Genomic DNA, 13,752 nt, shown 5'->3' on the forward strand with positions numbered 1-13,752 from the left:
CTTATCGAATATATTATTGTTATTGAGCAATTATTTTATATAATTATTGTCAAAATTATTATTACAAACATTAAATTATTATTATTATTCCTAATTTATTTAATGAAAATGCATGTATCAAAATGTGAAAAATCTTATTAATGAATGTTCCACTGTATTTATTATTTTACGAACATAAAAAATGTTATTCAGACACGTTTTCGCCGTTTACATTAATTAATCTTGTTAAGATCCAATGTTAATTACTCTATCAGTTAACTAGATTTATTAATAATTATTTTAAAGTATTGAATTAAAATATTTAAACCAAATAATTAAATAATGTTTTAAAACATGTATTTGTTATTTCTTCACGTTCTCCAAATTAGTGGGAACAAGGGAATTTTTCATTTTAGTTGGTCAATTTTGTATTAGCAGACATTACTATTTTTTAATAAATATGCAAGATTCATCCCTAAAAAAAACATGTATTTGAAAATATAGATATATAGACAATATTAAAATATATAATTAATTTTTTTGCCCTTTTTATAACACACAAAAATTTATATAAATTGACATTTTCAAATTTCAAACCCAATTAAATAACAAATACAAATACATCATTTCTCCCTCGTTCCCCACCCTCATCTCGCGTCCCTTTTCTCCTTTTTTCTTTTGCATTTTTCGTTCCTTTCACCGCCAATAGCTTCTCCGCTGGTCGTCTGATTTCAAATCCGAGAGTAGTTTTGGAATCCTCGCGACGAAAGCTAGCTATTGGTACCGATTTTTCAAGGTTTTGAGCTCGTTTCTCCGAACCCATTTTCGGCAGCCGTGTCGTTCGTCGCCCCTCACCGCCGCCGTGCGTCGCCTGGGCTTAGGGGAAGGTTTTTCAGGTAATTTGGAACTCTATTTCGTAGCTTTGATGTATATTTCGAATTAGGGTTCGTATTTGGGAATTTTTTGTTGAATTTGAATCTATATAATTGATATGTGATTATTTGTTGGTTGTAGGTGTTATATTTGAACCTATTGGAGATATCGATCTATTTTTTTATTTTTCTGGAATTAATTTCGAAATTTCAGAATATTTATATATAGGATTTTTGAAATTTGGAGCTGAATTATCAATGGTTTGGTATTGGAATGCCTTCGAATTTGCATATAATAGTTCTGGAAATTATTTGTATTTTTCGGAAAATTCAGAATTAAGATTTGAGCATTTTCGAACCTAGGATTGAATATTGGTGGTAATTATTGGTGCCTTATTGCTGCTAGTCGTGCTCTTTAACTTCTGCACTCCAAGTGCTTGTTTATTTACTTCTATTGCGCTTCTGTGTTTTAGGTAAGTTGTGGTTGTGCTAGGAATGGTTGTATATTGTTTTTACATCGTTTGTGAATTGTTTGAAGTGATTCGGGCACTTGTTTGGCTGCTGGATTCTTTAGGACGTGGGCAGACTTTCTGCTCATCAAGTGTTTGTTGTTTTGTTTATGCCAATTCCAGTCTTTCATCATTTGAATCCCTCATTCTTGGACATAGCAGTGATGAGGTACACATATTTTTTTATGTTATAGATGACCTTAATGCGGAGTTCAGACATGGTAGATTGCTCGACGAAATAATCAACTTTGTTCAATCTCTTCAAAGACAATTTAAGGTAAATTTGCTAAGCTAAACTTATAGGCAATAATAACTGTTTTAAAAGCATGTTTCAACACAACTACCAACACTGGATTTTGAGGTCGAGAATCTCCTACCTAAAAAGGCAATACTTGGTGTACTTATATTGTATTTGATGGCAAGAGTTAAGAGTTGGTGAGCATTTGGATTCTATTCCTTAATTACCCTGGTGCGTGCATCACTAATTTAGTCAAGGGACAAAGAAATTAAAGAATGTTCAAGTGAAGTACATTAATTACTTTTTATCAAATGCTGAGGCTCATGCAACTTAAACATGACACAATAATATAAATTTTTCTTTATTTGTACACGTATATATATGCTCATTATCCATTCTTTTTCATTTTTCTTGCTCCAAAATAGTCAACTTTCTGTGCACTACTACTCTCTCTCAACACTTTGACATTCACAGTAAACTTTATTCAGCAAAAGCAGACAAAATGGGAGCTGCTTTTCTTTAACAAAGAAGGCGCCTTATGGTCAAATGGGATTCCTTTTTCGTAAGTTGGTAATAAACATATTTCGATACACGAGCATGTGAATGCAAATATCAAACTACAGGTTTTCCCTTCATTTTTAAGTGGGCATTTTCATTAAAGTCTCGATGCATGTTAGATAAATATGTCGATCTGTTATTTTCTTTCTTGCTGAACTTTTGTATTGTGTTTGCGTTTTTAGGAACAATTGCATGAGATGGAACAGAAGATACGTGAGTTGGAGAGAAAGATAGAAGAAAAGGAAAGAGAGCTGCATGCTATGAGATTGGATAATGAAGCGGTTAGTTTGATAGTTTTATATATATTTCTAAACTTTGATGATCTTTTATGCTGCTGATGCCCGATGCTTGTTTTGTTTAGATTAAGTTCTCTATATCTTCTTGCATGCCTTCATATATTTGTTGAATTAGTTTATTAAGACGATGATTGCTATTTATTGGTATTTTATTGAGTTGGTGCAGCATATGCTTTTGCAATTTTATCACATTATTCTTGAAATGTTATTTTTTATTTTCATTTAAGCATGTCTTTACTGTAAAGTAAATAAACTAGTTAGAAAAGTTTTAATTGTTTCTAAAAATTTTTATTTGTTCCTATTTCTTTCTCCTGCATTTCTGGCCTTGTCTTTGGGTTTTTATGGCTATCATACAATAACATGCATCTTTTTCCAGGAGGGAGAGAGATAATTTCGAGGCTGAAAGGGTGCAACATATCAAACAATTGCATGATCTTCAGCCACGGTTAATTTTGCCATGGTTTCAAAAAACTGTGGCTAAAATAACCACGGTTTTTTTTAAAACCGTGGCTATTTTAAGCACGGTTTATTTAAAACCGTGGCTAATTTAACCACGGTTTTTTTAAAAACCGTTGTTAATGGGTTCGGCCCAGTGGGCTCAACAGTTAGAAGTTAAGCATGTCTATTACTTTTTTGCATTGGTTGGTCCTTTATTAAGCTTGGACTTTGACATATAATAGGGCTTAGTGCATTTTTAGGACACTTTTCTAAATATCGATTATCGGGTTCAGGTTAGACCATGCCAATATATTTTTTGAGAGTATCATTTTTTTTTTCTTTTGGTTACCAATGAACGATACCTTAATTCTAGTCTTCTATTATGAAGATTAATTATATAATTTATATGGATACGAGCAAGTTGAGAATTTTTTTTTGTGTACAATCACCAGATAACTATAATACTAGAACGAAAACAAAATTGAGGGAGGATGGCAAATGAGTATTTCTTGCAATACATTGTTGCCGATAATTAATGCTTTTGAAACTCTTTATATTTCAATTTTTAGGACCTCGTTAATCATATTATGTCCTCATGGAGTTTCTTCATTTTTCTCTGCTAATTTGCCTCTGATCATGTCATTGTTTTCTTTGCTATTCCACCGTCACGCAATCATATTTTCAAGTCAAGTTTCCTTTAAATTAACTATAAATAAGCTTAAAGATAGATACATTAATGTCATGCCCATGCATGCATCTTAAATCGGATTGTGAGAGTATTTGAATTTAATAATAATACAAGACTCTTGTAAATTTTTTAACTATTTTCCTAAAATGGAGAAGGATACAAATTAAAGTAGTTACTACGAGACTAGAGCTTGTTGTCCAATTATGCTTCACTACAAAAAAAAAGGAAACGACAACGGATATAATCCGTTGTCGTAGGGGTCATAAAATCGTTGTACTTTTAGGTGTTGTCGAAAGTATAACATACGACAACGGTTTATAACCGTTGTGGATTCCAACATATCACAACGGATATGCAACAGTAAATATTTGTTGTCGTACACACTATTTGACCACGGTTTATAACCGTTGTCTTAAGTTGCCTTTTACAATAGTTATAAACCGTTGTCTATGTTGGCATACGACAACAGATTTGCATCACTTTAAATCCGTTGTCTTTGGAGACATACGACAACGGTTTTGCAACAGGTTAAATCCGTTGTCATTTCTCAAATAAAAAAATAATAATAATATACAAATTTTTAATATTATAAATCAATCAAATTTATAGTTTTAAAAATAAAATTTAATATACAATTTTTCAATATTACAAATCACTCAAAATTTGAATTCGAATTCAATGCATATTAGAAAATAGAGCTATGAACTAATTTTGATAAATTTGGAATCCTCATTTTACAATCTTCAATTTTGCTACCTTGCTGATATTCCGAATGGTGAGGGAGCAGCCTTGAAAATAGCTTGTTCATTGCAACACCAATGCATCATCAACGGAATAAAGTCCATATTTCTCCATATTTCTTCGATTTCAGCAAACAATCTCAGCCGATAAACATACAAATCGAGAAAGGAAAAAAAAATCCATCAGATCAATAACTAAAAATCATAAGCATAACAACTAATCAACAAAAATGCTAAAAAAATATATCTTAGATTCAATGTCACGTGAAAACCACCTTAACAATACACCGAGGTGCACAATTATCGGTAATAACTTGAAAAGAAATGGCGTAGTTACCTGCAAAATTATATTTGCACGACTTATTACTATATATCGAGGAATCAAATTCTTTTGGGTTCAACTAATCACATTAAAATGAAATTGCATACAAGCAACACATAAATACTACAAGGTTAATTATAAATTCATGTATAAGAACCTGAAGGGCAGAGCTGAACATTCTATAAAAGATTTCCATTTCACGTATTCCAAGCCCAAAAACATCACATTGCTTCATGTTCAATTCATCGATTATGTATCTCATAAACAAGTTAAAAAAAGATGACAATAACCACTGGCCAAGGGAAATCATGAAAAACACAATTAGAAAAAAAAAAAAAAAAAACATGTACAGTACAAGACATTATCTATTGAAATTTTAATACCAGTACCTTTTGCCAAGAAGTAAAATATGAGCCATGCCTTCTTTCAGCAGAACAACAGCAAGGTCCGCACAATTAAGGCACTAATTGGGATCACACAGGATGCATATCTGCAACCCAAGAAGGGAAAATAAGAAGACAGGAAGAAATATTTGTTGGAACAGAACTCAGAAGATTAATATAGAAAAAAATCATAATAAAAATTAAGTGGAATAACCCTCTTACATGCAGAAAGTCATTTTAACTAGAGAAACGACCTGCACAAAATTCGAACTCCACAGCTCTAGCCAACTGGTCACATTTAAAGGAACATATTTTAAAAATTGATAATGTTTTGCCCAATATAATCATGTTTGATGCAGTAAATCCATATAATCATGTTTGATGAATTTCAATTTTATCCCACATAATATCTTATTAAATCCATGGATCATTCAAAAAAACCTATAAGCTTTCCTCGAAAATGTCATCTAGAGTAAAGCCTATTTCCCTCTTTTACATGAAGGTCAAATATTGTTATCCACAACAAGATTATTAGCTAGAAATTGAATCACCATGTCCAGCACCAACTGTAACAGTTTAACTAGATAAAATAATTTAAGTATATAAACCTGAAAGGCTCAAGTTACATAGTAGATACCCAATTTTTCAAAACTCGATCAATTTTTTTCAGCTCAAGAAATCAAAGAACAATACAATTTAATTAGAATTCTTTAAAATCAAAGCACATGTTGGGTTAATGCAATTACCAATCAAGTACAAATATGGGGAAAAAGATTTTTTCTCTCCTCTAACAAGAACCTCAGAACTAAGGTAACTGATCTAATTAGGGAAAAAGGCCCGAAATTCTAGCTAAAATTCACATGCATATGGTGCGTGCTTAACTTAATAATTTATAATTAAGGGGTATTTATATCGACTGAAAATGCAAGATCTCAAAGCTGTGGAACTAGATAAATAGCCTTTTTCTCAACCATTGTACTTCCGTTTGCAAAGCAGATAGATACAAAGTGTTCAGATGAGAAGAAAGATAAATTCTGGAAAGAACAAAAAATCAGTTCATCGCAACAATCCACAAATCATCTAAATAATGATAATTCTCAAAATATCACACTAAACTAATCTAAAAAAATATAGGTTCGTTGATATACCTTGAACTCGTCCGACGATTGAACCTACAATAAACTGATTAGCTCAAAACATCAGGACCATTTATAAGATATACACCATTTAGGTGTTGTGTTTCAACATCAACAAAATAATCTTGACTATTTAAAATATTTCATAAAAAAACCTACATACATACGCATTAGAGAAATTTTGCTCTAACTTTGTACACACACAGAGCTTTACTTGTTTCTTCACATTAAAAAAAACAGTAGCTGAACAAAATCTTGGAAACCAAACATAAAATAAGAGTGAGCCAAAATTAGATAACTAAGGTAGCAACAATTCAATTTACAAACCAGTTTGAAATTCATAGGATTTCAGTCCCATGTTAACTGGACTAGGAACTTGGTGATTATGATATAATTGAGAATTTGATCATTTTTAGTAGAATAACCATTTGAATTCAAATGATAAGGCTCCCATAAGTGATGATGCTCAAGATATTCCAGTAAATTGAGACAAAATCTCCAGGAAATTTGATCATTGTTTATTGAGTTGAAACTGTTTATTTTTATCTTTCATTTTATTGAGAGTGCTACTTAGTAGAATATAATAAAAATTCGATGACAGGTACATGAAAAAAGAAAATATAGAAGATGCATAAAATATCCTCAAGATCAAACCTGAAAAGATGGATAAATTTTCATGATATTAAGGCCCCTCACGATTTGAAGGAAGGTTCATTAGTTCATGTATGCTTCTGAGATAGCTTGAGTTGAAATAGCCGATGTGAGAAATGAACCACAAAAACCTTTATCCTTGTATTTCTCAGCCACTTTTCAGTCAATTCCACCTTTAAAAAAAAGAGAAGAAGAACAAGACATGTTTAATTAATTAATCAACAAAAGGGTTCAATTTTCTTTTATGCTTGTAAGCTTTTAAATATTGTAAACTTACTTGAAATCGCTTGTTTCTGGCATATTATTCCAGTCCATTAAACTTGTCACCGCTAAATTGAAAAATATGTAAATTTCAAAAGTAAACTCATGAGTTATGAATAAAATGAAAGCTAAGTTAACAATGAAATCGCAGAAAACTCGCCTGCAAATCGTCTATCCAGGGAGTCATATACAATCTGCTGGATGAAACAGTTATGACTCGAGCATCGGGTGCAGCTTTCTCCAGGACTGGCAACATCAGCTCGGTCATGGTGTAAGTTCCCAACCATAACTTCTTCTAATAAATTTTGGGCCAGACCATTATAACAAGAAACCAGTAACAGTCCAATGAAAACTCATAAACAATCCTAGCTGGAAAAAAAATCTAACAAAACCACGCATTCAGCCAAAAAACAATAGAATCAGGTAAAACACATCCAAACCGGAAAAAAAAAACCATCAAGCACATTATTAATTCCAAACAAACAAGAAAATCACCATCGAAGACCAATGCTAACCCATTGCTGTAGCTCTAAACTAATGCTATAAACCCCTGCAGACACACCCAAAACAACAAGATCATAAGCGTAAAAATCATTAAATCTGTAGAACAAATAACGATATTTGAAATGAATTATAAAACAAAAATCATTAAATCTTTAGCACAAATAACGTTAAGCTTGAAGAACTCTATCGTATCGCGTACTTCATGAGTTGTTGATCCTTCGAGAAAAATAAAAGGATAAAAATATAAATCATACTATCGCTGCTGGCGAGTGGTGTGAAAATCTCTCTAGGGCTTGAAAAATTGAGGTAAATCAAAGGGAAATCAAAGCATAGATTCGAAGAAAACAGATGAGCTCAAGAAGGAACCCGAAAAAAAAAAGAACAAAAAACAAAGTCTCCGATTTTTAACACATTTTCTCGGCATTCACTGAAAACCCAAACAATAAATCTAGACCTCAACATCTACTAAAATACCACGAAGAAAGAGAACGAATCAAGAGAAGAAATCAACAAAACTTACACAGTGATAGTCGCGACAGTGCAGTCCCGTTCCAAGCAGTAAACTCGCGATTGAAGTCACGATTGGCGTTGCTAAGGCTTGGGCTAGCTGCAACGAGGTCGGACGACATTTTACGGCAATAGATCGGAGCCGGAGGTGAACGGGTTCGACTAGGGATTGAAGGGGGCGACGAGTTCGGCTAGGTTTCTCTCGTTTCTTCACTTAAGCCTCAAAGCGTGTAGTATAGGCTATTATGTATTGTATATATTTTTTTTTAAAAAAAAAAATAAAAAAAAAATCCTTTCAAAAAAAAAAATAAATAAATAACAACGACAACGGATTACAAAATATGTTGTCTTAAACCTTCAAAAACACGCACATAGACAACGGTTAATTAAAACCGTTGTCGTAGGCAATAAAAAACCCGCTCATAGACAACAGTTTTTAAAAACTATTGTATTTGACATATATAAGACAACGGTTTTAAGAAATACATTGTCGTTTTTAATAAAAATATGGCCAACAACAACGGTTTTTGTAAAAACCGTTGTTAAAAACTAAAAAAACTAACAGTTTAGTTATATAACCGTTGTCTTTTTAGTGTTGTTAATTAATATATTTGTTGTAGTATAGCTTGTACGAACCTAGGCTTGGCCGCTCGGATCATCTTGAACCTCCTTCATGTTTATGGGCTGTCTTCATTAACTCCATTGAACTTGTTGGTTCCGAAGTTCTGTGGCACCTCGCTAGTTTGGACTTGGCAACATTAATTTTTAGTGGTATAAACACGAGTCATTTATATTAATCTTACGCAGCTTTATGTATTTGACGGTCACATCTCATTTTTATCAAGTGTAAATATTATAATATGAAAAGGACGAAAATGTCAAAAAGAAGAAGTATAGGGATGAATGCAAATTACGCGTATAAACACACATTGATGTACTAAATTTTATTATCTTTATTTTACGATGCATTATATTTGAGCCAGCTTATACGCTTTAATTTTATGAGTGTACTAATTCAAAATTATCATATATAGCCGTAGATGAAGAAGTTAGCTTGTTGAAGAAATTGGAAAATCAAATTTCTGTAACTTTAATGATAAAAGATGGGGGTAAGGAATCTTGCCACATAAAGTGGAGTAAAGCAAAAGTTTCTTTTTTCTCGACTTATTATTTCTATGTAGATATTACTCATTTAAGTCCCGGGGTGTCACAGGTTGTACAGAGGAAAGCATTGCCCACACTTTTTTTGGCCCTTTTTTTTTGGGTAATTTTTAAAAAAAACCCTTAAATTATTCCAAATGTTTATAATAATAATAATAAATAATAATAATAATAATAATAATAATAATAATAATAATAATAATAATAATAATAATAATAATAATAATAATAATAATAATAATAATAATAATAATAGCTGTTAAAATTTGGTACCTTCCCCATGATAATTTGTTGACCATATTTTTTTAAGATCTCCAATGCCTATATATTAAGCATGGTGATCCGTGATCCAATGGGTACATCTCAACGAAAACCGGAATTGATTTATTGATATTAGCACAGTATTTTGGATTAAAAACAATTTATAAGGACTGATTTTCAAACTTGATTTAATAGGCGATTTGAAATTTATTTGTACTGTTATTAATTATTAATATTTCATAACTCGGAAGCTGATTATTTAATGTTTGATTATTATTCGCTTTTTTTTTCTGAGGTTAACAAATCACCTACTTTTATTGATGTAAGCGTACAAATCAATTTCAATTCATGTCTGTCACATTCTTTTTAGAGTACTTATCAATCATGCATTAAGATTCCTTTCAAAAAAAATCATGCATTAAGATAAATATTCCGATGTAACATTAGCACTAAGGTGACCAAAACCGAATTAGTTCTGATAATCGAAATTCAAATCCGACCAATTTTGGTTTTGGAAAATTTCTAACCAAATCAATCATTAATAATTTAAAACCAAACCTAGGTTTTCAGGAAATTTCAACCTACTTGATACCCCGATAAGATAGTTCAGGTTATCTTAAAGACCCGGAAGATCATTGAAGCTCGGGTAAAAACATGGTGGCATATTTAGGGGAAGTCAAGGAATCGGTCATTTGTCTAATAATCCGGGTCAGGGGAAGAGGCCCGGGGATCGGAAAGGTAAGAAAGCTCGGCTTGACAGCAGGACCCGGGGCTTTTATATTTTCAGGGGCTGAGAAGAGGCCACGTCTACTTTACGTGTGTTAACTTTTTCTACGGAAAAGAGAGTTAGTAATCACGTTGCAACGGCATGGATTTCTCAAGAATTACGGAAAACATCTAGTCGCATTTAATGCTCTCCCATCACATTTACAGTGTGTTTGGTTCCATGGATTTCATGGAATTTGGTGGGATTTGGATTTTCAAATCCCATTTTGACCGTTTGGTGTAATAGAATTTTAAAATGGGATTGGTGTTTGGTAGGGTTTGATGGGATTTGATATAACTAAATGAAATCTTGGAAAAAATGAAAAGATTTCATGGGGATTTGGGTTATACACACAAAATAATTTTTTTTTTCTTTTCAAACCAACTAAAAATATCATGTCCTCAAAAAACAATACATTTAATTCATAAATATTTTATCATACAATTGAAAAAATTATTTCGAAGCCATTTTAAAATATTTGTATATTTTAAAAATTATGTAGATTTTTTTTAACAATGAACTTCAATTATTTTTAATGCTAAAAACTTAATTTATCATTATTTGATGACTTTATCTCAATTTTCTTTTGATGAAATTTTTTTCATTATCACAAAATTTATTTACGAAAAATAAATATTTTTTTAATATTTATAAATTATTTTATTAAATACCACGTATAAAAAATATATATGTGACTATTAAATATTATTAATAAGAAAGATATTTTATGATCTTCGCATCACTATTTGTACTGACATTGCTCTAACGGTGCATCTAAAAGTAAAAAATTATCAATATATGTGAGGTCACTAAAAAATAGTAGGCCTCACATGTATTGATAAATCTTCATGATGTTCTTTGGTTTGGTTCGCTTTGATTTGAATGATCATTTAAATTTTAATTAGTTCAAATAAATTTTTTTGACTATTTTTATACATGATCTAAATTTTCTAAACTAGCTATTATAAATAGATCAATACCAATACACATATTAAATAATTTAACCCTATAATGTATGATGATCAAGATATTACAAATTTCATCTCGAAATAAATATAAATTCTTTAAATATATTATATCTGAAAAAAATCATAATCATCCACATCACACTTCAAAAGGAGAAACATTTATAATTAAAATCGTGCATATTTTATACATAACAAGCTTAACACATGCACGCGATAATTTGCGCACGTAGATTTTTAACATAATTAATTGTATCAAAATTTTTTATAGTTATTGATTATAGTCAGCAAAAAAAATTAATTATTTTGGAATTCACTAAAATAGGTTTAACAATAATTTTTATCGAATAAAAAAGTTTATTTTGTCTATTTATTAAAATAATCAAGTTTTTTATTATAATAAGTTAATAAATTATTATTATTATTATTATTATTATTATTATTATTATTATTATTATTATTATTAAAATTTATTAAAACAATTTCTTACAATAGTTTCTATTAAATGAAAGAAATATCTATAAATTTAGAATTGACGATTTATCCCATCATATACTAAGGAAATTACCTTAGTATTTAATTCAATGATATAGTTGAATCACATATGATTTTTCACATGTAATAATGTTGTTCAATACATTGTCTGATCCAGTGAAAAATCATATATAACTCCATGATCGTAAATTGTTAATATCATAGTTAGTCACTTATTGAAATTAAAGAAATCTAGGCTCTACCATAATAATAATTATTATTATTTTTATTTTGAATTGGACGAGAGGTTTGAAACCGAGACCTCATCTCAAACTTATGTCATTGGTATTAGATGGACCATCAACCATACACGACTCTATCATTATTCTAAATATTTTTCAATATTCATCGTTCTTTAAAATATAGTATTTTTGGTACTATATGTTTTTTCTGACGATTTTAGTCTTGTATTGTACAATTGGCAATCTCAGTCGTCTTTTTTCATTGGATGCTGATATGACACCATACACATCGGCACCGTATTGGTATCACATCAATGCTACGTCGAAAAAAAAAACTAAAAAAATTACCCAAAAAACAAAGTTATGTAGTGAATTAAAATTCAAATTGAACGACATAAAAGCAAATATACTTTCCCTTTTTAAAATGGAAACTATTTCTCCTGACCCGCCCATGGTTTTTCCCCAATTATTTGGAGTTTTCTACCTAAATCGTTTGTGATTTATATTCTGTGTCATATCACTTAATTATTGCGGAATTTCCTTTTAAAGTTGGTGTCCATTATCCGCCTCACACATAAATAAGAACAAACTTAGTTTTCAATATATATTACAACCTCAAAAAAAAAAATTTAATAAAAAGCACAAGAATTGCAGTAATACAACAAGAGAGAAATAAAAGCCACACTGCCTTCTACAACAAAATTATAGGAACCAGTATGTTTTTTCTCCCTTTATTTGGCACGCAGGAAACCACCAAATGCTATGTGGGATGAGATACACTCCATAAACCAGCTACCGTCGTTTCTTGCAACCATAAACAAACCCGTACAAGATTTATATTATTTTTAATTATCAACGTAACGATAATTATTAGTTCATGAAATGTCGATCCACGTCCATATAGCATAGAACCACTTTAAAATAAAAAAAATAAATAAAAAAAAACGAAATCGAAAGCAATTAATAGCAACCCTCCATGCACGAACTAATTAACTGGCGAATCAAGAAGAGATTTTTTAAGCACATTGGAAGCCTGGTGGAACTTTTTTGGAGCAGACATTAAGAAGCAAGCTAAGGGAGACTGGGATATTAAGGTTGATGCCCAAAATATTGGCTTTAATGGCTGTGCAGAGGCACGCGGCCGCCTCGAGATCGGCTAAGCCTTCGAGTAAGGTGCAACAGGGAGTTTTCGGTGGAGTGCCGATGGTAACACTGATCAATCCGCCCAGCAAATCGGCACATGCAGCTAGTTTTAGGGTGTCTCTGGGGCAGGTGGCGGGGACAGGGGCACTCGGGGGACATGGTAGAGGCTTCGGTTTCGGTTTCGGCTTCGGCTTAGGGGTAGGGCAAGTGTCGCATGCGGTGGAGAAAGTGAAGAATAGAAGGTTTAGGACTAAAAAGAGGGTAATAATATTGGATGTGCTTTTCTTGGAAGCCATAGTTTGCTCAAGCTTTACTTGATGCTTGTGTGCAATGGAAGGATTTGCCCAAGGGGAGTGCATTTTATAGGAGGAAAAAGAGAGTGATCATATGAGCTGCAAACTCATACAAACTCCTTTACGACCGTCTTACATGCTAATTTCATATCATACTTGTCAACCAGTTTAATATTTGCAGCGAAAAATAATGTTTTTGACACACAAATTCATATTTTGTCGCCTTGTTTTGTGGAATTTTTTTTTTAAAAAAAATCTAAATATCTTGTTAAAAATAATACAAAATTAAATTTGAAAAAATTAATATTATTTAAATTTTTCTAATTTTTAGTTTTTATAATGTTTATTCTAAATATTTCGAATGA

General features: G+C 31.2%; 2 protein-coding genes and 2 long non-coding RNA genes across 8 annotated transcripts; 1 reads left to right on the top strand and 3 right to left on the bottom strand.

The window, feature by feature from the left end:
• The first annotated feature begins 598 nt into the window (after nt 1-598).
• LOC140875711 (uncharacterized) lies at nt 599-8,100 on the top strand. Of its 4 annotated transcripts, XR_012148574.1 has the most exons (5): nt 599-875; nt 1,555-1,637; nt 2,087-2,221; nt 2,339-2,437; nt 2,829-3,311. It is a non-coding gene; the product is annotated as an uncharacterized lncRNA (long non-coding RNA). The 4 variants fall into 4 exon arrangements; XR_012148573.1 differs by lacking the exon at nt 2,829-3,311 and adding an exon at nt 7,223-8,100 and having other exon boundaries at nt 2,087-2,437; XR_012148572.1 differs by lacking the exon at nt 2,829-3,311 and adding an exon at nt 6,761-6,954 and having other exon boundaries at nt 2,087-2,437.
• On the bottom strand, nt 4,288-6,748 carry LOC140875712 (uncharacterized). The gene is made up of 3 exons (XR_012148575.1): nt 5,030-6,748; nt 4,594-4,655; nt 4,288-4,457 (listed from the first exon to the last, which is right to left on the bottom strand). It is a non-coding gene; the product is annotated as an uncharacterized lncRNA (long non-coding RNA).
• LOC140875710 (uncharacterized) lies at nt 6,844-8,235 on the bottom strand. 2 transcript variants are annotated; one of them, XR_012148570.1, is made up of 5 exons: nt 8,096-8,235; nt 7,567-7,621; nt 7,232-7,366; nt 7,088-7,139; nt 6,844-6,983 (listed from the first exon to the last, which is right to left on the bottom strand). XR_012148570.1 is itself a non-coding variant. In XM_073279481.1 (5 exons), exons 1-5 carry the CDS (start codon nt 8,202-8,204, stop codon nt 6,974-6,976), a joined length of 312 nt encoding a protein of 103 aa, XP_073135582.1. In that variant the 5' UTR covers nt 8,205-8,229; the 3' UTR covers nt 6,844-6,973. The 2 variants fall into 2 exon arrangements, 1 of the variants encoding a protein (XP_073135582.1); XM_073279481.1 differs by having other exon boundaries at nt 7,232-7,317; nt 8,096-8,229.
• Nucleotides 8,236-12,532: 4,297 nt separating this feature from the next.
• Nucleotides 12,533-13,412, bottom strand: LOC140887394 (lipid transfer protein EARLI 1-like). The gene has a single exon (XM_073294626.1). The coding sequence runs from the start codon at nt 13,388-13,390 to the stop codon at nt 12,968-12,970; it is 423 nt and encodes a 140-aa protein (XP_073150727.1). The 5' UTR covers nt 13,391-13,412; the 3' UTR covers nt 12,533-12,967.
• Nucleotides 13,413-13,752: the final 340 nt, after the last annotated feature.

The sequence above is a fragment of the Henckelia pumila genome, chromosome 1 (genome assembly GCF_033568475.1).
Source record: "Henckelia pumila isolate YLH828 chromosome 1, ASM3356847v2, whole genome shotgun sequence".
In the NCBI taxonomy this organism is placed as follows: Eukaryota; Viridiplantae; Streptophyta; class Magnoliopsida; order Lamiales; family Gesneriaceae; genus Henckelia; species Henckelia pumila.

What these genes read in the sequence shown, in the direction of transcription:
- LOC140875710 (XM_073279481.1), bottom strand. Translation starts at nt 8,204, where the DNA reads ATGTCGTCCGACCTCGTTGCAGCTAGCCCAAGCCTTAGCAACGCCAAT. An exon ending in GTTAGCATTGGTCTTCGATG is followed by an intron (nt 7,318 to 7,566) that starts GTGATTTTCTTG and finishes TGATGTTGCCAG; the next exon opens with TCCTGGAGAAAGCTGCACCC. An exon ending in CCTGGATAGACGATTTGCAG is followed by an intron (nt 7,140 to 7,231) that starts GCGAGTTTTCTG and finishes TTTTCAATTTAG; the next exon opens with CGGTGACAAGTTTAATGGAC.
- LOC140887394 (XM_073294626.1), bottom strand. Translation starts at nt 13,390, where the DNA reads ATGGCTTCCAAGAAAAGCACATCCAATATTATTACCCTCTTTTTAGTC.